The sequence below is a fragment of the Megascapheus bottae genome, chromosome X (assembly GCF_031878675.1).
Source record: "Megascapheus bottae isolate mThoBot1 chromosome X, mThoBot2.hap1, whole genome shotgun sequence".
Taxonomy (NCBI): Eukaryota; Metazoa; Chordata; class Mammalia; order Rodentia; family Geomyidae; genus Megascapheus; species Megascapheus bottae.
The window spans coordinates 38,535,522-38,558,942 of NC_143547.1; the positions used below are offsets into that span (position 1 = coordinate 38,535,522).

Consider the following 23,421-nt stretch of genomic DNA (forward strand, 5'->3'; position numbering starts at 1 on the left):
GTTGTCTGAAACATTAAAAAAAACAAAAAAAAACAAGAACAAGCCAAACCCCAAAGCATTAATAGATGGAAACTGTAAAGATTAGACCAAGAATTAATGAAATGGACAGTAAAAGAAAAATATAGAGCTGTGCGCCAGTGGCTCATGCCTGTAATCCTAGCTGCTCAAGAGGCTGAGATCTGGGGCTCGAAGTTCAAAGCCAGGCCAGGCACTAATGTCTGTGAGACTCTTATCTGTAGTTAACAACCAGAAAACCAAAAGTGGCTCAAGTGGTAGAGGGCTAGTCTTGTGTGCTAAAGAGCTGAAACAGCTCCCAGGCCCAGAGTTCAAGCCCCATGATGGACAAAAAAAGAAAAAAAAATAGGTCAGTTACGTTTGATAACACCTTTATTTCCACTTACTTGGGAAGTACGTATCAGGAGGATCACTGTTTGTGGCCAGCCATTCAGGGTACAAAGTAAGACCTCATTTTAAGCAGTAGGTGGTTGTAAAAGAATTGGTTTGTCATTGTGGCTATGCTGAAAGTATAGATAGGAGGATCATGGCCCAGGCTGAACTGGAAAAAAAGGGAGACTTTATTCTGCAATTAAAGCAAAAAGGGCTGGGTATGGGGCTCAAGAGGTAGAATACCATCTCTGAGTTTAAACTCAAGTACCATTAAAAGAAAGAATTTAAAGAATCAAGGAAACTAGAGGACATGGAAATCAATTCATCTTTGCCTCAAAAAAATTTATCCTAGGGAATACATTTAATAAAGGCAGTGAAATATCACTACAATAAAAAATGTAAAAATTTCAAGAAAATAACTGGAAAAGATACTAGAGGACAAAATGACCTTTCCTTTACATGGATTAGCAAAACTATTATGAACATGGCTCTCCTACAAAAAGCAATCTATAGATTGAATACAATGCCTATCCTAATTCCTAGATCTTTTATAAAAAAACTAATCTTTATATTGAAGCAAAAAGAGCATGAATATCCAAAGCAGGCCTGAGTAAAAACAATAGTATTGAATGTATAGCAATAGCTGAGTTCAAATGACACAGCAGATTCTTATAACAAGTGCATGGTACTGGCATAATACGAAAAATGAAGTTATAAATGGAATAGATTAGAAGATCCAGAAATAAACCTACACACTGATAGCAACTTGATTTTCACTGAATTTCACACCAACTGCGGTACACTGATTATCAAACAGCTGTGTTCAAGTGTAGACTCAGGACCCTTAGGGCTTACCAGCACTTAAGTTTAAGCTTCGCCTTTCTCTAGTATGTAGGTGTTTTGTCTTCACAAACATTTTTAGCATGCAGTAGTTGTAATAAAGGGGTTTATCATAACATTTCTATATATGCACAGAGTGTACCTTGATCAAGATCAACCAACACATTTCGTTTCACTTCTTCTCTTTCATAAAATGATATCAACAGTTTTCTTTGTTCTATATTCATGCATGCATATTAGTTCATGTCTTCTGGTAAGTGAAAGAGGGTACTTCTTAGAACCTGTTTCCAGTCTTGTTTGTCTAGGGAGAACAGAACCAATTATTGCCTGACTTTCCTTCTCCATAAAACACATTTTGTGAAAATTTCCTGTCACAAATGCCTATTCCACGGAGAACAATCTGTGTATTTCTGGAACATTAGCTATCCATTCTTCCCTCCTTCCATCTTTTCCTTCCTTCTGCCCTTTCTTCTTCCCTCCATCCTTCCCTCCCTTCTTCTCTGCCTCCCTCCATCTTTCGACTGGGCTGGAAAGCTACAGTCATTTCTGTATAGAGCTGACATCACAGAGACCATTTTGATGACATTCTTGTTTCTATGACAACCACGATAAGCCATTCTCTCCTGGTGGTAGACATTTTGCAAAGAAATTCAGACTGGCAGGATGGAATAACTAGAAATCTCACAACTACTCTGAGTCTGCTCTCAATGTGAGTATGAGCATGTGGGTGTGTGTTGGGAGTACGTGTGTTCTTTAATGTGACATTAAGGGCTCTCATCCCTCCTGTTTGTTAGAGAGATTGGTGACTTCTGCTGAAATCGAGACTGAAGAGACTGAGTAACACATCACCAGCTGTCTCACTGTCTGGAGGTAACATCTGTTGTCTGAAAGCTTGCTCGACTGAATTCTTTAAAACATGGGTCCCCTGGTATTTTTGAATATGTCATTGTTTCCCAGTGATTGACACCATACTCTTGAAGATGGTACCACTTATTATTTCACAATTCCTTACCACGGAAAATGATTTTCAATGGATGTGGTTTAACTTGAAGGCAGTGAATGATGGGACATATAGTAGGACTGAAAGATCTCATATGATGTACATATCCCATGAAAACATTCTGTGCTGATATAGGGTATCTGGTAGCTGAACTAAGAAATGTATTCTACAAAAAAAATAGTTTGCTGGTTACCATATTACTAATTATGGTTATATAAATTAAGCTAAGATTAGTATCGTATAAAGACCATCATACAAGGTGTGTGTGTGTGTGTGTGTGTTTGTGTGTGTGTGTGCACATGTAAATGCCTTGCTGAGATATTAGTCTTTCAGGATCATGGCATTGCTGGAGAAAAACCTTGGCTTTATAGGATGTGCTGCAGGAGATTTTCAGGATGTGTGCATTTGGAGGAGAAGGATCTAGGCCCAGGAAATCAACATCTCTTAGTCTATTCCTATATGCTGCTTCTTAACGTAAGACTAGAATTTGCCAGCCCCACATGCATTCTCAACCAGTCAGTCCTCATCATTCTCTTATTCTTTGTCAGTTGAATCAATCTCTTTCTCTTTGTAGCTATGTCTGTCTCTGTCTGTCATTCGATCTCCCTTTCTCTCATCATGTATTTGTCTCTGCATGCCCATCTAGCATTTATTCTTCCAGTCATCCATCTCCCTGCTTAACTCCTCTCTCTGGAGAGCACACAGTTGTTTACCTATCAGCAGAAAGCTGAACAGAAAATTATATGCAAAGACTGCACAATTCCCTAATGGAAAGTGGGCTGTAGGCAAGTAGTGAGAGGAATATGTAATGATTTCATAGCACATATCCACCATGGCTTTTACAGTTGAGGAGCCATTACGGTTGTTATTAGAAATATAACTGAAAAATATATTTTGATAATATGCTGGATGCACCCTGTTAAAATGTATTACCTTCAAAAAGATACAGCCAGGGCTGGGAGTTTGGCCTAGTGGTAGAGTGCTTGCCTAGCATACACGAAGATCCAGATTTGATTCTTCAGTACCACATACATAGAAAAAGCTGGAAATGGTGCTGTGGCTCAAGTGGTAGAGCTCTAGTCTTGAGAAAGCTCAAGGACAGTGCTTAGACTGTGAGTTCAATTTCAGAAATGGAAAAAAAAACCAAAAAAATGTTCAAAGCCTTTTAAACACATTTAGACATAGACATGTATAAATTTCATATTCATGGATATATGTGCATGCATATACACATTTATGTATACTCTACAGAAGTATTTAAGGAGAAGAAGGGAAGGGAAGCGGGGAAAAAAGAATGAGGAGGGTAATAATTTTGGAATACAGAGCAATTGTATGAGGATAGAATAATGCCAGTGAATACTTTGTTTTGCCAGTCCTGGGGCTTGAACTCAGGGCCTGAGCACTGTCCTGGGGCTTTCTCAAAGCTAGAGCTCTACCACTTGAGCCACAGCACCACTTCTGGCTTTTTTCTATGTATGTGGTATTAAGGAATCGAACTTAGGTCTTCATGCATGCAAGGCAAGCACTCTACCACTAGGTCAAAATCCAAGTCCCATCCAGTGAATACTTTTAATCAGTAGGAGGTAGTGGGGCAAGGCTGTGTTGTAGGAGAATGTATAGCTAAAGAAGTGGGTGATTAGGTTTGTGTTTAAGGTCATTACCTGGCATGTATAAGAATAGAACAAGGGAATCTGTTGAATTTGTTTTAAGAAAAGGGAGTGGGATGGAGAGAGTGATAGAGGGGATGAGAGTAATGGGGATGCCATGTATGCATATGTGGAAATAAAACCATGAGACCTAGCTGCCAGATAATGCATACTGATACAATATATATGTATAGATGGGTTAAGAATTGCGCAGCATGTAGACTAATTTGCTTGTAGAATGTTTTCTTCTGTGAGTGAATATGTTGTGTTGTAATCCTAGACATCATATTAGGCTTTCCCAAGCAAGTTTTCAAAATCACAGAAAATAACATTCATACTGGAAACAGAGAGGTGGAGAAGAGTGGGCATGTATTCTGCATAGCCTCACAGGGTATCTGTTGCTTCTAATACATGTGCATGTGTGTGTATATATTTGTCTGTTTGCATGTGCCCATACCTGGGGTTTTGGTTGTTGTGGTTTCAGGTGCCCAAGAATATTGTTTTTTTTTCCTGTGGTAGGTGGTTGAAGGGAGGTTGAAGTGGCTGAGTCACTTGTTAACCCTTTTCCCTTTTGCTCTGTGTTCTCAGGGACATCTGTGTTTGACAACCATATAGTCAGTTTGCTTAATCAGAAGACAGAAAACCTATATGATCACACACCGTCATCAGAAAGTTATTGTGCAGATTATCCCTTAAGCAGGTACAGATTTTCCTCTTTAGACATTTCATATTCTTTCTATTAGGATTTGTGACCCAAAACATGCTTATCTACATTTACATATGAAGCAACTTGTTTTGATAAACATATTATTCAAATTCAATCAGTTTGAGAGAAAATACAGCAATGAGTTATGGTAAGCATTGTGCTGGGATGACTAGAGAAAATCACAATGTTTCTGCCTGTATTTTAAGTGTGGGGAGGATGAGTAGAGAAGGACTGAAGGAATGATTGCATAACCTTCCCTTCACATTTCTAATAGTGTTGGTAAAAACCAATATATAAGATTTGAAGGGAATGGTAGGGGAGGGAAAGTGGGAGTAAATCATGAGAGGGGTTAATAATGTTCAACAAGAAATGTACTACTCATTATCTTACATAGGTAACTGTAACCACTCTGTATATCACCTTGGCAATACAATTAAGCTAAAAAGAAAAAGAAAAGTTTTGGACACATAAAAGGAAATTTCAATGTTTCAGGCATTACCTGACTCAAGTAATTGTAATGCCTCTGTACATTACCTCTATATAGAAATAAAGTAAATAAATTTTTTTGCCAGTCCTGGGGCTTGAACTCAGGGCATGAGCACTGTTCTGGGGCTTTCTCAAGTCTAGTGCTCTACCACTTGAGCCACAGCACCACTTTCAGCTATTCTATGTTTGTGGTACTGAGGAATCAAACCCTGGTCTTTGTGTATGGTAGGCAAGCACTCTACCAGTAGGCCAAACTCCCAGCCCAAGTAAATCAATTTTTAAAAGAGGAGATGGGACCCAATCTACTTCTGCATTAGCAACTCTAGGTTCATGCTCACCATGAATGAATATGTTCTAGGCTTCGGGTAGTATGTTGGAAGCACATATAAGCTCACATAAAGAGAGAGAAGTTGTCAGATGCTGACTCTTTTCATTCCCTTCTGATATATTTTGTCTTCTCTGTAATCCAAGGTGGCATTATTTGGAAATTGGACTGATGCTGTTTTTGTTTCCCTTCTGACAGCACACAGACTGGTGACACCAAACAATGTACTCCATTTCATGTACTATCATGAAAAGAGTAAGCCCTACCATTCTAAGACATGAGAGATTCCCCTCCATGACACAGACAGAAGAGAAAATATAAGACGCAAAAAGAATTTAGCAAGCAAAGCAGGGCATCTAAATCATATATTGTTTCAAAATGTGCTTTGAGGTTAAAGAAGTAAAAGTGATAACCCAGTCTTTACTTGATTGGGTTGAATTCCTATCTGTTTTGTGTTTTCCAGAGCTACTGTTAGATGGTCCAGCTTGAGGGCATCTGGAGCAGCTGCTCTAGATTCCCTTCAGTTTTCTGCATTTCAGAGGCACAGAGCAAGCAAAGGACCAGCAGGTGGAGAGAGAGTCCTGAAGAGTCAGCTCAGAAACGGGACCTTTTGTTCTCCATGTGACTGAGGTAAGCTTTTCTCATTTACTAAGCCTGCCATTTGATGTTTAGAGGCACACATTTCCATGCTTCTCTCGATGGGAATGCTTATTTTCTTAACAAGAACCAAAGATTTGGTGTTAGAAAACAACAGATTTCAATCACAGTACATAGGGGTGCATGCCACAGCCAAAGGACAGTGCCTGTAGCCATATCTATTTAGTTATGGTTGCCAGGAATCACCAAGAGGAATTTCAAGAACCCTCAAATCTCCACCGCTAGCCTCAGAAAAGGACACTGGAATGAGGTCCCATTTGAGTGAGCGGAAGACCACTTCAGGTAACCTGGGGTGGGCTGGGCAGGAATAGAGCTCAAGGAAAGAAAGAAATAAGGCATTCCTCAAGAGGAATGGCTAAGGAGTTCCAAAGACAACAAAGTGTAGCCAAATGTGTCATTGTCAGGCCAACCACTTCCTGTTCTTATGATCATCAATATACAATTCTCACAGTTGGGACAAAACATGGGTTCGCAGTGTTAGAAATTTCTCTGATGCCTTCTTTACTTTCTCCCAAGTACATGGCATCTATCTACCCCTTGGTCTATGTCACACTTTATTATTTAGTTATCTACTTTCCTGTTAGTCTCACTGAGAAGAGTCCTTCTCCCTTCCACCAAGGGAAATGAGTTTTCTGACTGTTATGTGCTATTCCTTTTCCATATTGTAGTGTGCTGGTGAATTTTGCTGAGATCCTGAGTTCCAGTGTCTATTCAGGAGGAAGGAGAGTCCTTGTAAGCTCGGAGGGAAAGGAAGTGTGAAGTGTCTGCGCAAGGGTCAGATAAGCTAGAGTAGCAGTGGACTCTCAGCTTCTGTTAATCTGCTCCAGGCACTATGAACACTGTTGAGTATGTCCTGTGCAGTTGGAAAGGCCACTTGTGGCCAGCAAAGGTATTACCCAGCCCAATAAGTCCAGCAACAAGTAAGGGAAAAAGGGGATTACCCCTGGAAGTGGAAATCCTTGCTGTAGATGAAAGGGTGCAAGTGAAAAGCACAGATGTAAAGGGCCTCACTGAGGCTGAAGTTGAAGCCATTGCCTCTTCCGCAGGAGTGCGCTTGGGGACCACTGACCCACCAGGAGATAGTCGGTGGAAGGCCACTACCCCACCAGGCCAATCAAGGGCTTACAGAAAAGCACTTAGACTAGCACTAGAGATTCTATACTGCAGAAAACTAGTTGAGCAAGGGACGAATGTAGTGTCTTCAAAAATAGAACGAAAAGGTACCCGCTCAGGCCCTCAACCTGACACTGGCTCTGGTTCAGGCTCTGGCCATCGTCCTTGCAGGAAATACCGGAAACGCAAATTGTACTACAGGTCAAGGCTTAGGAAACAAGCATACTTACAGTCCCAGCAGGTGTGTCAATCAGATAGTGAACATGACCTGCATGACAAGAAATCCAAGGCACACACAGCCACGGCCTCCTCTCCAGGTGAAACTCAAGAGAAAATATTAGAAAAATCCATTATAAGCCCAAATACTCCAATACTTACAAGAGCTGCTAGCGAAAAAGAGAATGAGGAAAACTTGGGCATCTCAACACTTGTATCCTCTCCTCATGCTGCTAGCAAAAAAGAGAATGAGAAAAGGTTGGCTGCCTCCACACCTGTGTCTCCTATTCAGTCTGTGGTCTGGAATCATGGATATGATAAAGCTGAGTTTCCAGGTCTGTCTATGCGACCGGTTGTAGTTCTCACCAGACACAACATTCTGAGCCCGAAGTCTCAGGACACCAGCCAAGAGAATACAGCTTCTGAACCCCAGAGAATCAATACCTTCACAGAGATTAGAGAGCACTCCGGCAATGCAGTCTTGGAAGGGGCAGTCTTGACATCCCCTAACTCTTGCCCTATTGCAAACCGAAAACGGAAGTGCTGGAAACCAGCTTTGAAGAGAGGAGGAAAGAAAATTAAATCTCCTGAGCATTCACCTGAGACGAAAGTTGTTGCTTCCAGGAAAAGGGTTGGTAACAGTCAGGAAGGCCTAACCAAAAATGTGGCTCGTGGTAGGAGGCCCTCTCCCATTAAAAGAGGAATGATGGTATGGTTTAAACTCCATGATCAGCCATTTTGGCCAGCTGTGGTCAAGAGTGTCAGCCAGATTAAAAGTGTAGCCAAGGTACTCTTGATTGAGGCCAATTTGTGCCCTGAACGAAGTGGCATTCAGGTCAGCCTTTGCAGACTAAAGCACCTAGAGTGTAAGGAGAAAGATGTACTTATGAAGAGAGCCAGCAAAGTCTATGGCTTCGGTGTAACCTGGTGCTTCTCACTCATATCACATTACCAAGAAGAGGTCGCTCAGGGATCTTTCACAGGCTCTTTCCTGGAGTACTATGCCACAGATGCTAGCTACCCAGCTCGAAAGGCTCTTGAAGAAACCGACATGCAGCTTGATTTTCCAAAGGTTAACTATGCTGACCTGGAAGAATCAGATGATGAGACTTTCATGGGTGTGAAGAGGCCTCGAAAGAAACTTCTCCCTGATCGCATGAAGGCTGCTTGGGACCGAGGCAATGGGAAGCTCGTAGACTTCATCATTAGGAGAAGGGGGTCTGACCAACATCTGCTGGACATCATAAATGGCAAGAAAAAGTCCACATGGCTGACCTCCTTTTTGAAATCATACAAGTCCTCATTCTGCATTGAAACATACCTGGAAGATGATGACCAGTTGTTTATAGTGGTCAAACACTTACAGAAAGTTTACGAACAAACAGAAAAGGTCATGTTCCATCCCACAAAAGGTGACAATGTAAGTTTTGTTATGGAAGTGCTTCTGCCAGAAGCAATGATTTATTCAATTGCCACAGTGGAAGACATCAGTTACCAGGAGGCAGAAGAGAAATACATGCAAGGGCCACCTGTGCACTACAGAGAGAAAGCCGAATTTGACAAGAAAGTCATAAAGGAGCAGAGGAGGAAGAGGTTAGAAATCTCAAGTCAGTTCTTTAGGTCTCCTAGCACATTTAATCCTTAGAAGGAGTCCTCTCTTCTCTGCATCCATCTACAATACATGCTTGTTTGTGATGATTACTGCCCTCTTACTGCACTTACACCCTAGAAGCAATCCCCTCCTCTCTGTGGCCAGCTACAACATCTGTTATTATTATTTTCCTCCTTGGCATGTACATAAGTTATATGGATTTGAGACCTTGGGAACAAAAATTCTTCCTTTTGGACCTATCTCTAGTGTTAGTTTGTTGATACCATGCTTACTGATTAATATTTCTTCTAAAATTCTTCAGAAGCAATTTGGCCCAAAGATGACTGATTTCCTATCACCTGATTCCCATAGCGTGTGTGAGGAAAAACACCATTTTTTTCACATAATGCTTCCTTTGACGGCACTTGATATTATCATGTTGGACACACATTATATTAGTACTGGAAAAAAACACTGAATCCTGCAATTAAACAGTAATTGTGAAACATCAGCATCTTGTGTAGTTTTACAGAAATGCCAATTATACCTTCGATTTTTCCAAGAAGACACATGGATCCAAACTATTAGAATACTTAATTTAATCACTGAATCATCACTGGTAGGACTATTTATTTTTCAGAAAAAGTGCTGAAAGTTGAAACCAGCAACAGAGATAGGGGTTTTCTCTCTCTCCTTCCCCCTCTCCCCCATTCTCTCTCTTTTTGTTGGTTGTAAGACTTGAACTCAGAGCCTGTACACTATGCCTGAGTTTTTGCTCAAGGCTAGCACTCTATCACTTTGAGCCACAGCACTACTTCTGGTTTTCTGGTGGTTAATTGGAGATGAGTCTCATGGACTTCCCTGCCTCGGCTGGCTTTAAACCACAATCCTCTTGAGTAGCCAGGATAATAGGTGTGAGCTAGCAGCACCCAGTGATACTTTCTCTTATAAACTTGGGGTCCATCTTCAAGTACCTACTCTGAAATTCAAACGAAATACAGACTTTCTAGATCATGTGCAGCAGGAACTACTACTGCAAAATACTAAACCCACCTCATTTTTGCTCTGGACCTTGGAGTGATTGTGACAGTGAATGAGTGAGTGCGCAGTGATGACTCCATCAGCCGTATTGACTAATCATTGGCTCTCTGTGCCAATTTCTGGGAGGGTCCTTTTGCAAGGGCCGAACATACCATGGCCCTCTTCACTGTGGACAGGGGTCTGGTTCATCTTCACATGGCCGTTTACCCCCATGTCTAATGTGTGGAGTCATCAGAACTTGAGGAGGTACTCACCACCTGGAAGCCATAGCTTCCTGCTGAGCAACCCATCAACTGAGCACTTTATTCTGGATCCTGAATGGTCTTCAATATTGTGCCTTTGAAGACAACAATGTGCTCTTTGGACTTCACATAGGCTAGGCACCCCCTGGTGATCCATCAGCGGAAATGAAGACTAGTCTCTGTCAGGCTGGGAGTTGCACTGTGTGGTTAGCACCTGCAGATTTGATCGTGGAGTCTATAAACATTCTCCATTCTGCTCATTGTAGCCCTTTACCAGACACAATTAAATACATACAAAAGATGTGTGTGAAGCCTTTGATTCTGATACTATTAAAAATAAATGAGCATTTCTTTAAAAATATTCCTTCGTGAAAAAGCTAGTTTATTTCAAAAATGACATGTGAAAAGGGTATTATGGGATCCATGGGGTCATCAGTACATTGGAAAGTGTTGGAAGATGATCATTATATGCTATTCATCTGGCTGGTGAGTGCTTCTGTAAAACAGTCTAAAGTCTCTGTATTTATAACAAAACCATCATGCTATTCACCTTGAACTTCTGCTTCACTGTACTGGAGAATGTAACTCAGTATAGGTGATACATGTATAACAAGAGTTTAAGAACACCTTTAAAAATAAAAGCTGAGTCATTATGATGGTTGTTATCATCTTTGTATGCTTATTGCAAACTCCAGCTTGGCTTTAATAAATGTTTTCATTCATAGTTGTTGTTGTGGAATTTTATATGTGGGCTTTCCAAATTGTATAAGGACAAGGTGAGATATACCTGTCTCTGGACTTTGTGTGATGGAAACCAGGTCTTCTGGGCTGGACTGCCTTGAAACTCAATGTGACATCCTTATGGCCCTGAGAAGTATGAGGAACAGACAATTTCTCTGCTCTGTGAGGGCTTTATGCATGCTAGGCAAGCACTATACCACTAGGCCAAACTCCAGGCCCCTGGGATGGCATCTTTTGACACAGGTAACAGTTCAATTTCTTTTCTGCTAGTCCTGGGGCTTGCATTAAGGGCTAGGCACCATCCTTGGGCTTCCTCAAGGCAAGTGCTCTGCCACTTGAGCCACAGCACCACTTTTTGCTTTTATTGTGTATGTGGTACAAAGAATTCAACTCAGGTCTTCTTGCATGCTAGGCAAGCACTCTACCACTAAGCCCCACTCCTGGCTTCAATTTCTGTGATATTCAGGATGAACTACTTTATACTGTTATTGAGAAAGGCTTATCACTTTCATATGTTGACAGCCTATAGTTGAAACCAGACTCCAAGCATAAATGAGGTCAAAGGTATCTGCCAGCCTTAGTCATAGGGGTGACTGGGCTCTCTTGAATATCATCTAAACCTGTGGCATTTATCAAGTCAAGGCAGGCACAGACAGAATTCTGTTGTGCATTTGTATTATAATTTAAATGATGTTTGGATCATGCCAGGGCACTGCTGGTTGTGTATACTAAACTTCCACCCTGAGTAAAGTTGCTCAGGTCACATCTGTTGGGTTTAAACTAGTGTGTGTATGCTTGTGAAGGGAAATCCCCAACCAGTACTTCTGCTGAGCCCCTGCACTCTCTGTCTCCTTTCCTCTGATCATAATACCCTTAGTGGAAGATCAGACTCTCTTGATAATGGTTGGATTTCAGTCCTGTAAGGAACGAGAATGCGCAAGGCATCTAGTCTCTCCATGAATATGACTGACCAGAGAGGACGAAAGCCTTAGCTGAATTCCTTTATTTTAGTTCAACCAAGTTTCAGGTCTTTTATAACCAAATACGTTTACAGTATGGTGCCTAAGATTACTTAGGCTGTGTTTGCCACAATCTTGTTGGCCTCTCTCCATATGCCTTTACTGTTCAGCGTGTCTTCAGCCATGGTCCATGATCAAGTGTGAGCTTCCCTCACAGACCCATGAGTCACTCCCAAACTCTTTCCTCTTCCTTTTTCTCATTCTTGTCTCGTCCATGAATCTGTTGGCCTTCATAAGATGGCCACCACCACTGAAGAGCAAACAACACCCACCATCTTGGCACAAACACTGTGAGTAGAGCAACAGTCCAATATCCATTATGGAGAGCTCTAATTTATATTAACTAGAACTTTTATCATGTTGATATTTTTCTCTATGTGTGTTATACTTCTTGTTCTCGTGGTTTCATTCTCAGAATGACCTTCCTCTAGATCTTCTCAGTCAAGACAATAGTATGAACTATTCCCCAGTAGCTCTCTTCAAATGATATTGTAATCCCACTGTCAAAACTGTTGTTCTGAGAGGTTAAAGTGCCAGTTAAGCTACCACATTCTTTTTTGCCAGTCCTGGGGCTTGAGCTCAGGGCCTGACCACTGTCCTTGGGCTTTCATAAGGCCAGTGCTCTACCACTTCAATCACAGCATCACTTCTGGCTTTTTCTATGTATGTGGTACCAAGGAATCAAACCCAGGTCTTCATGCATGCTAGGCAAGCAATCTACCACTAGGCCACACTTCTGGCCCAAGAAGAGCATTTTTGATTGATAAAATGCTCTGAAGTAGACTGTAGTGGTTGCTGGTGTTCTAAATGCCATGGAGTTGGTAGATTTCCTGTTATAACTATACCACCACCATAAAAATTCAAAGCTGAAATAACCTACCAGGTCAACAGGCCAAAGCAAATGAATTCCAAAAAAAATGCTTGACAGTATCCTACACTCACAGGAAAATTATCTTAAAGAAAAGCCTGGAACCAACTATGAATGTAACTTAGTGATAGAGTGCTTGCCTGGCATGCATGAAACCCTAGGTTCAATTTCACAGTACCACATACACAGAAGAAGCCGGAAGTGGCACTGTGGCTCAAGTGGTGGAGAGTGAGCCTTGAGCAAAAGAAGCTCAGGGACAGTGACCAGGCCCTGAGATCAAGCCCCAGGACTGGCAAAAAGGAAGGAAGGAAGGAAGGAAGGAAGGAAGGAAGGAAGGAAGGAAGGAAGGAAGGAAAAAAGGAAGGAAGGTAGGTCGGAAGGTCATAGAACCCAGTAATTTCACCAATTATCAAACATTTAATGAATGGTTTATACAATATATTTCAGATAACAGAATAAGAAGTCATTCTCAATGTATACTGTGAAGTCAATGCCCTGCCACCAAACCCTAAGTGATGCACCAAAAAAGAAAAACCCAACAGACAGATATCCTTCATGAAAATAAACTTAAAAGAAAAAAAATGCAAATATTTCTCACATTTTTGTGTTTTAACTGAGGCTTGTTTCTGTAAGCCAACAATATAAAAATAAAGGGAGAAAACAAAAATAAAATAATGAAAAGATTGGGAAGGCAACAAAAATCTGTCTATGAAATCTAGGAAGAAAATTTCTTTAAAAAAACCTTTATGGAAGCTGGGCATCAGTGTCTAGTGCCTGTAATCCTAGCTACTCTAGAGGCTGAGATCTGAGGATTGCAGTTCAAAGCCAGCCCAGGCACTAAGGTCTGTGAGACTCATCTCCAATTAACCACCAGAAAACCACAAGTGGTACTGTGGCTGAACTGGTAGAGCACTAGCTCTGAGCTTCATAAAGAGCTCAGGGCCAGTGCCCAGGCCCGAAGTTTAAGCCCCACGACTGATAAAAAAAGAAAAAAATAACTTCAGAACTTTCAAGCAAGGACAGATAAATTGTACCAGGCAGGGTGGCAGACAGAAGAATGATGCAGATTTTGAGTTCCAAAGTTCCAGGAAAGTCTGTTCTAGGACAGTATAAAAGATTCTAGAAATAGAGCTGTGGCTCAAATGGTAGAGCATTAGCCTTCAGCAAAATGAAGTTTAGGTTACTGGTCCTGAGTTCAAGCCACTGAACTGGCACAAAAGGGAAGGCATTTAAGAATGGAACTAATTCAATGTATGTTTTAAATCATAATACAACTAGAGCAGAATTAAAAACAAAGACCTGGTTCCAGTGGATTATGCCTTGAATACTAGCTACTCAGGAGACTAAAATCTTAGGATCATGATTTAAAGCCCATCTGGAAAGGAAATTCCATGAGATTCTTTTAAAAAATTTTTTTGGCTAGTTCTGGGCCTTGGACTTAGGGCCTGGGCACTGTCCTTGGGCTTTCTCAATGCTAGAGCTCACCAATTGAGCCTCAGCACCATTTCTAGCTTTTTGCTATGTATGTGGTACTGAGGAATTGAACCCTGGTCTTTGTGCATGCTAGGCAAGCACTCTACCACTAGGCTAAACTCCTGGCCTCCATGAGATTTTTCTATCAAATTAACAACCAGAAAGCTAGAAGTAGAGCTCAAGGGATAAAGTCCCAGCCTTCAGCAGAAAAATATTAGGGGCAGGACCCACGCCCTGAGTTGAAGCCCCAGGACCAACATAAAACAAAGACTAAACTAAAACAAAGACAAAAACTAAAACTAGGGAATTAGTTCGAAACAACCCCAATATAGTTCCAAACAAAAATTTTGAATTTTATCAAGAACCCTTGAGTTAAAAGTGTAAGATTTAAGAAAAGTTGAACAATAACGGCAAATGAATGAAAAGAAAATGTACATATGAAAATGTGTGTGGCTCAGAGGGAACAGATTAGCTTCATTCCTTTAGTTTTTCCTTCCCAAAATGGAAAAAAAACCTGGCATACAACACTATAAACATCAGAATCAAAGGGGAAAAGATGAAGTAGATAGGGAGAGACAGCAATCCTGTGGATTGTGGCCTTTGCTGAAGATCCTGAGAAACAGAAATAAGCTCACACAGAAGCAAAGCCTGTGAGCACCCTAGAGAGGACGCTGGCAGAGATCATGCAGAGGAACTGAACCTTGTAAGGAGGATATAAAGAGAGATTATGGGCCAGTTGTTTAGCCTAGTGATAGAGTGCTTGCCTAGCATGTACGAAGACCTGGGTTTGATTCCTCAGTATCACATATATAGAAAAAAGCCAGAAGTGGTGCTGAGGCTCAAGTGGTAGAGCTCTAGCCTTGAGAAAGTCCAAGGACAGTGCCCAGGCACTGAGTTCAAGGCCCAGGACTGGTAAAAAAAGGGAGGGGAAAAGAGAGAGAGAGAGAGAGAGAGAGAGATCACAGGAGCATATGGCCTATAAACAATCCCTGGGCTTCGGTCTCACTTACACTAACAAGACTGTACTCTCCTTTTGTTCCTCTTTCATCTGTAGGAAAATTGTCAAGACCTCCTATGGCATAAGTAGTTTTCCTACTTGGGGATCTTTACCAGCCTAACAATAGCTAGAGAGATATTCATTGCTAAGAACCTTCCCTCAGTTTTCCTGGCACCTTACACTTACTAGTTAATAACCTTTTCTTTGGGAAAAAAAAGCAATGGAAGAACCATGAATGACATTAAAAAAAAAACCTGAAAGATGGGAGAAATGTTACCTATTTCAATGCTTGCCATGAATCCCACATAGCCATGCAGGCAGGGCTCTCAAAAAGTTTCCAAACTCGAAGTACCAGTGGGGAAAAGAAAAGGTTAAAGCAGTTTCTGTTCCCTAAAACCTGGGTAGAAGAGGTTTGACAGTCTGAGATACACTTGGGAATACCATCCTAATCCCTCCAGAGGAAGGACACATGAAGGTCAAATGTTGTTTGGAATAAAACACAATGTAGGTTCATCCATCCCATGTCTTATTCTAAATTACAGTTAAAGCTCTCTGTTTTAATGCTATTTAGATCTCCTGGCCTCCATCATTTCCATCTGTCTCTGTCCTTTTCTCTCTCTCTATCACTTTTGAGATCTTGTTGCTCAGAGTGATATCAAACTCCCTGGCTGATCTTGGCCAAGAAATATGTGTCCACTTTCTCTGCTGGGTATACTTTTATAGATGTAATGAAGCATATCTGGGATCATATATTTTCTGGAAGATTTTTTTTATTTATAAGAAACAGACAGGACTGTTCTTTCTGGTTATAATTCCTAGATTGTGTATTGTAGAGAAAAGCATCTAAGCACTACCCAAACTTTAGTTACTTTTGTGTTACGAAAGAAAAAATCCAGCTGGGCATGGTGGCTCACACCTATAATCCTAGCTACTCAGGAGGCTGAGATTTGAGGATCAAGGTTCAAAGCCATCCCGGGCACAAAAGAACCTGAGATTCATATCTCCAATTCACCTCTAGAAAACGGGAAGTAAGGCTTGTTTCAAAGTAGGGTGTTAGAGATTCACAATAGATAAAAATCTAGATACATAAGGCCATATTGTATGACACTAAATGTAAAGACCTCCAGGATATAGAAACAAAAGCCATATAATGAGTGATTGTTGTCCTTAATGTACTATATTATCTCTCATCTCTCTTGCTGTCCCTTGGTTATCTCATATTGTTACAATATTTTACCTTGTTATCTGATATATTTTATGTATGTTTAATTGGTTATTTGAAATAGGAGAGGGAAGGGGGGAAATCAAGTTGTGCGGGATGGGGAGGGTGGGGAGGGAATTTGGGATCATGACATGAGAAAGGGTATCAATATTTGTGAAGTAATGTACCTTCTAACTGATGACTATAATGTAACCCTTCTATTAATTACAATAAAAATATATGAAAGAAACAAAGTAGGGTGTTAGCCTTGAGCTGGAGAGCTCAGGGACAATGCCTAGGCTGAGTTCAAGCCCCGTGCCCCCTCCCCACAAAGTCCACTAATGTGACATTGCTGATACAGTCCACGGGAGGGCGATATTCCTGTTAGGAGTCTGAGACTGAGGCAAGAGAAGACAGGCCTCACTCACATTCTCTCAATTTCTTATGTTTCCAATGATGTGACATCTCTCATGATGTTCACTGAAAGGAGATAATCTTTAGCTATCAACACACAGTACAGTGTTTTGTGAGGACTGACTTTATTTATAAACAAGACTTAAGTTGTCATAGCACAGAATATCTAATAAATAAAAATGCCCCTTTGGTAAATGTAAGGATGTAGAGGAACAACAGTCTTGTCTTTGTCTCCATTTTCTTACCCATGGGTCCCGGGAAGACTGGAATCCCAGGATTCTAGGACTGAAGTCCTAGAATGTTTACCATCCATGCAGTTCTGTGACTACTTACTATAAACCACAGAGGTCACAGTTTCTCTTAGAACATAGCTTCCCCTTTAGTACTTTGGGTGTTTATTCCAGCAGAGAGAAGAGAATTTGGTGTGCTTGCTATTTAACACTTAATGATTTAGTTCTCACTTATGCTACTGTGGACCTCAGGTGTCTTGGTTCCTTGGCTCATGTAGGTGTAGCCAAGGGCTGGCACTCATATCCAAAATTCATCCTAAGTCTGCTATCCTCTGAAAAATATTTATTTCCTCTCATTGAATCTCTCAGAAACTATCATTCAACTCTCTGCTTCTAAGAGTTCATTTGAATTGATTTTCAGAAGTGACCCAAATAGCTGGGTGTCTTGCTGCATGTCTATAATTTTAGCATGAGGGAAGCTGACTAAAAGGGATGATCAAGTTTAGAGCTAGAGTCAGGCGTGGTGGCTCACACCTGTTAACCTGGCAACTCAGGAGGATGAGATCTGAGGATTGCAGTTCAAAGCCAGCCTTGGTACTAAAAAGTTCGTGAGATTTATCTACAACTAATCACCAGAAAACCAGAAGGGGCATTGTGGCTCAAGGAGTAGAGCGATTCCTTGAGCTGAAGAGCTCAGGGACAGCACCCCAGGCCCAGAGTTCAAGTCCCACAACTGGAAAAATAGTTAGAGCCAGATAGAGCTATACGGGGAGAGTTATCTCTCAAAGAAACATGGCAGAATATGTTGCTTCATAGAAATGCATTTCAAACATGAGTAGATAGGTAAACTGAAAGTCGCTTGCATACAAAGATGCAACCTTAATTTTGTAAATGGTAGAAGGAACATTAGTTTAACCCACTTAAGAGAAAAATAGTTTTCAGTTATGGGTGGGTTGTTCAATAATCACACATGCATACATTGACAAAGGAGTTTACCAACTGCAAATATGGATGTAAGCAAAAAAAAACAAACCCCAAACCCTTAAAATACAGGAAAGGAAAAGTGGTACAGCTGAAAAGAGCCGGGCACCAGTGCCTCACTCTTATAATCAAAAGTACTGTGATATGGAAAGGTTCAAGGTATGAGAATAAGCCAGGGATCAATGGCTACATCTGTAATCCTAATTATTCAGGTAGTGTTCATAAATTTATATTTTACATATATTTTTATTGTAATTAATAGAATGGCTACATTATATTCACCAGATAGAAGGTGCATTACTTCACAAACACTGATACCCTTTCTCATGTCTTGGTACCCATTTCCCTTCCCCCACCTCCATCCCTCATCTTTGTTTCCCCCCTTCCCTATCCTATTTCAAATAACCAAATAAGCATATATAGAATATATCACATAACAATGTAAAATACTGTAACAATATGAGACAACCAAGGGACAGCAAAAGAGATGAGAGGTAACATAGTACATTAAGGACAACAATCACCCATTATATGAATTGTGTTTCTATATCCTGGAGGTCCTTTCATTTAGTGTCATACTATGTACCTAGGTTTTGCTCTATTGCCTATCTAGGTTTTGATCTATTGTAAATCTCAGCCAGGAGAGCCGAAGGTTTCTACTGATTATGACAAATAAGGGAAACCAATGAGACTATGTTCCTTTGAGTCTGGCTTACTTCACTTAATATGATTTTTTCCTTACAAATGGGAGGATGTCGTTCTTTCTGATGGCAGGATAGAATTCCATTGCTTGTTGATCCAATCAACTGAGGGGCATCTGGGTTGGTTCCATATCTTTGCTATGGTAAATAGTGCTGCAATGAACATCATTGTGCTAGTGGATTTAGTATGTCCTTGTTTCCAGACGATTGGGTAAATGCCAAGTAGTAGAATTACTGGGTCATAGGGGAGCTCTATGTTTAGTCTTTTGAGGCACTGCCATACAGCTTTCCATAGTGGTTGAATGAATTTGCACTCCCACCAACAGTGTAGTAGTGATCCCTCCTGGCCACATCCCCTCCAGCATCTGTTGTCATTAGATTTCTTGATCATGGCCATTCTAGCTGGAGTGAGGTGGAATCTTAGAGTTGTTTTGATTTTCATTTCTTTTCTGGCCAGAGATGTCAAGCATTTCTTCATGTGTCTATAGACCATTCTTATTTCTTCTTCAGAGAAGACTCTAAGTCTTTGGCCCATCTTTTAATGGGATGGTTGTTTCTTTGGAGATTAGTTTTGGAGTGATTCAATTTTTTGAGCTGTTGATATATTTTAGATATGAGGCCTTTGTCCGTTGTATGGTTAGTGAAGATCTTCTTCCACTTTGTAGGCTTTCTAGTTAATTTGCTAACTCTGTCCTTCGCCATACAGAAGCTCTGCAGCTTAATGCAGTCCGACTTATCCAGACTTTCTCTGATTTGCTGTGTTTCTGGGTCCTTATTAAGAGAGTTGTGCCTGTGCCAAGGAGACATAGTATATCTCCTATTCCTTCTTGTAAAGTTTTCAGTGTATCTTCTTTTACCTCGAGGTCTTTGATCCATTTGGAGTGAATCCTGGTGCAGGCTGACAAAGAAGGATCTAACTTTAGTTTTCTGTAGGTGCTTAACCAATTCTGCCAGCACCACTTGTTGAAGAGGCTGTTTTTCTTCCATTCCATTTTCTGGCTCTCTTATCAAAGATTAGGTGGCCATAGGTCTGTGGGTTAATATCTGGGTCCTCAGTTCTATTACATTGGGCTTCAGGCCTGTTCTTGTGCCAGTACCAAGCTGTTTTGATTATTATAGCTCTGTAATAGTGTCCAAAGTTTGGTATTGAAATTCCTCCTGCACTGTTCCTTCTGCTAAGAATTGTTTTTGCTATACGGGGTCTTTTATTAGTCCATATGAAATTTTGGGTTGTCTCTTCTATTTCTTTAAATATTGACATTAGGATATTGATGGGTATTGAATTGAATTTGGAGATAACCTCTGGCAAGTTTGCCATTTTCACAATGTTAATTCTTCCAATCCAGGAGCATGGGAGGTTTTTCCATTTCCTCAGTTCTGCTTTAATTTTATTTTTCAGGGTTTTGAAGTTTTCATCAAAAAGGTCCTTTGCATTCTTAATTAAGTTAATAACTAGGTACTTTATTTTCTTTGAGGCTATCGCAAAGGGAGTTGCTTTCCTGATTGTTGCCTCATTCCTCTCAATGTTGGCATATAGGAAGGCAGTTGATATTTGAGGGTTTAATTTTATACCCTGCTACCTTGCCAAAGTTTTGAATCAGTTCAAGCAGCTTGGGAGTGGAGTCTTTAGGGTTCTTTAAATACAGAATCATGTCATCTGCCAAGAGGGAAAGTTTCACTTCCTCTTTCCCTATTTGCATCCTCTTTACTCTTGCTTCTTGCCTTATTGCTCTGGCTAGCAATTCTAATATTATATTAAAGAGTAGTGGAGAGAGTGGGCATCCTTGTCTCGTTCCTAATTTTAGCAGAAATGGCTGTAGGTTTTCACCATAAGTACAATGATAGCTGTGGGTTTGTCATATACAGCCTTTATTATACTGAGGAATGTTCCATGGATTCCTAGTTTCTCCAGAGCTTTTAGCATAACGTTGTGTTGGATCTTGTCAAATGCCTTTTCTGCATCTATTGAGACAATCATATGATTCTTGTCCTTGCTCCTGTTGATGTGTTGAATTATATTAATTGACTTGCATATGTTGAATCAGCTTTGCATCTCTGTGATGAATCCTGTTTATCATAGTGTATAATTTCTTTGATGAGTTGCTGAAGACGGTTTGCCAGTATTTTGTTGAGAAGTTTTGCTCCAATTTTTATCAAAGAAGTGGGTTTATAGCTCTCTTTCTGTGACGATCTCTCTCTGGTTTGGGGATGAGGGTTATTGTGGCTTTGTGGAATGAGTTTGGCAAAGAGCCTTCATTTTCATGAAGCTGGCAGATCTGAGCTGCTCAGAAGCTCTGTCTGCTCAGGTGTCGGAGGCAGGCTTTGTCCTCGAGGCGGCTCCGAGCAGCTGATGCCGCTCCATGCAGTCTTCTTGCACTGGTTTCCTGCCTTTTTCCCCTCTGACCGAGATCTCCGTGGTGCTAATGCTTACTTACAATTGATCTTTTGGGCATAAACTTTCCCTTTTGATGCTAGAACTGGTATCTTGGCGAGAGCTCAGAAAGACTAACACTGAACCGCTGCCATCTTCCGCCGGTCTCCATAGTCCCATAAATTTCTTATCAGTGAATAAAACTATAGAATAGAAGTATATTGAATATGCTATTAAATGGAGTTATCTGCAAATATTCATATTTTAAAGTTAAAATAAGCAGCATAATTTCAAGTGTCTGCTTATGTGAATGTGAACATCTTAAACAGTAGAAGTAAAATCCAGTCTTGCTTTGAGAAATTAAACCTGCCTCTATACCCTGGAAGTATCACTGATTTTGAAATTAGTATTCAGATATCCTTTCTGTTTAGGAAATGGTGAAAAGTAATGCTAGATATGAAGAAAATGAAGCTTAGGACACCACATATATTGTGTGATTTTTATGCTGGATTGGAAATGTGAAAGGAAAGATAAATTCCAATCATTATAACTTTGTCACAAAGGCTTAGTTATAGTATTTATATAATTCTCAAGTTAAAATCAGCTTCAGTTGTAACTTTTTCTTGCCCATGGCCTCACATCAGAGGACTAGGACACACATTCCCTACTGAGACAATCCAGAAATTTAGGTATCACAGATGCCCAGGTTTATTGCAAAGCCTGGATATACTTAAATCTTGTAACTAGACACATGCTTTTCTAGGAGCCAGGAATTTGGCCTAGTGGTAGAGTGCTTCCCTAGCATGCACAAAGACCAGGGTTCAAGGTCATAAGACTTGGCCTCATGACAACCTGAGAGGATATGTGTGAGCCACAACTTCTGGCTATAGTTTCTAGATATTGAATAATGTTAAGAAGTGTGAACTCTCATTCCACCAAAAGGATCAAGACACATAAAATTCAGTACCAAATTTTCTTATAGAAATGTTCATTTATAGCTGGCAGTAAGTATTTTCCAGTTCAATAACCTGAATGAGTGAAATCTCCCAAGAAAGTTGCTCCTAACAGTAAGGAGGAATTTGTTGCCTGTTAAAACTCATTTGTTTTAACCCCTGAGAGGGGATGGGTAAGTAAGTCCTCTATAGAATATTATTTAGGTTAACAGGGGCACAGAGCAGAGGATCCCATCTGCCTGATCATAAATTGTGCACACACACAGTGCCAGACTCTCTACAATAATAAAAATGGATTGATGTTCTTGTCCCTTACAAGGAACTCATCTTTCAGTAGATATTCAGCAAACACATCTGATATACTAATCTCCTTGGCAAGATAGTAAGCTGAAAGGCCATGTGGATGGTAGAAATCCACCTGTGGAGCTACATTGTAAATTATCTTCTCTTTCAAAGTAGAACAGACTGAAGATATCTGTTGAAAGGCACTGTGGAGTGTTAGAGATTTATGCAAAAAGTTGTGATTAGAGGAAAACCTAATACCATCAGGAAATAAAAGAGAAATAAAATCCATCTGGTTATGGTACTATGTGACTGTAATCCCAGCAAGTGGATCACTAATTTAATGACAACATGGACTCTACCAAGATTACATTACAGAGAGGAAGGAAGGAAGGAAGGAAGTGAGTGAGGGAGGGATAGAGGGAGGAAGGGAGGAAGGAAGGAAAGAAGAGAAGAAAGGGAAAGAATAAGGGAAGGGAGGATGGAAAGAAGGATGAAAAGGAGGGAGGTATAAAGAGGAAGAGGTAGGATAGTGGGAGGTACAAAGGAAGGGAAAAGGAATGGAGGATAGGAGCTGAAAAAGTTTTCCATTTAAACAGAAATCATAAAATACCTTATAAATTGTTACTTAAAGCACACCAAGAATAAATAAGAAAATATGGTAGTATAGAGAGGGACATTTCCTAAAACTAGTCAATCCATCAAATATATAAAATGTTGGCCAGAAATAAAGTGGTTCATACCTGTAATCCTAGCTTTTCAGAAGGCTGAGTTATGGAGACTCTTCCTTCTTCCCTTCCTTCCTTCCTTCCTTCCTTCCTTCCTCCCTCCCTCCCTCCCTCCCTCCCTCCCTCCCTCCCTCCCTCCCTCCCTCCCTTCCTTCCTTCCTTCCTTCCTTCCTTCCTTCCTTCCTTCCTCCCTCCCTGCCTTCCTTCTTTTT

General features: G+C 40.6%; 1 protein-coding gene across 1 annotated transcript; it reads left to right on the top strand.

Moving 5' to 3' along the window:
• Positions 1 to 1,858: 1,858 nt before the first annotated feature.
• On the top strand, positions 1,859 to 10,965 carry LOC150040899 (PWWP domain-containing DNA repair factor 3B-like). The gene is made up of 5 exons (XM_090326630.1): positions 1,859 to 1,936; positions 2,022 to 2,097; positions 4,462 to 4,573; positions 5,854 to 6,020; positions 6,716 to 10,965. The coding sequence occupies exon 5, from the start codon at positions 6,880 to 6,882 to the stop codon at positions 9,019 to 9,021; it is 2,142 nt and encodes a 713-aa protein (XP_090182756.1). The 5' UTR covers positions 1,859 to 1,936; positions 2,022 to 2,097; positions 4,462 to 4,573; positions 5,854 to 6,020; positions 6,716 to 6,879; the 3' UTR covers positions 9,022 to 10,965.
• Positions 10,966 to 23,421: the final 12,456 nt, after the last annotated feature.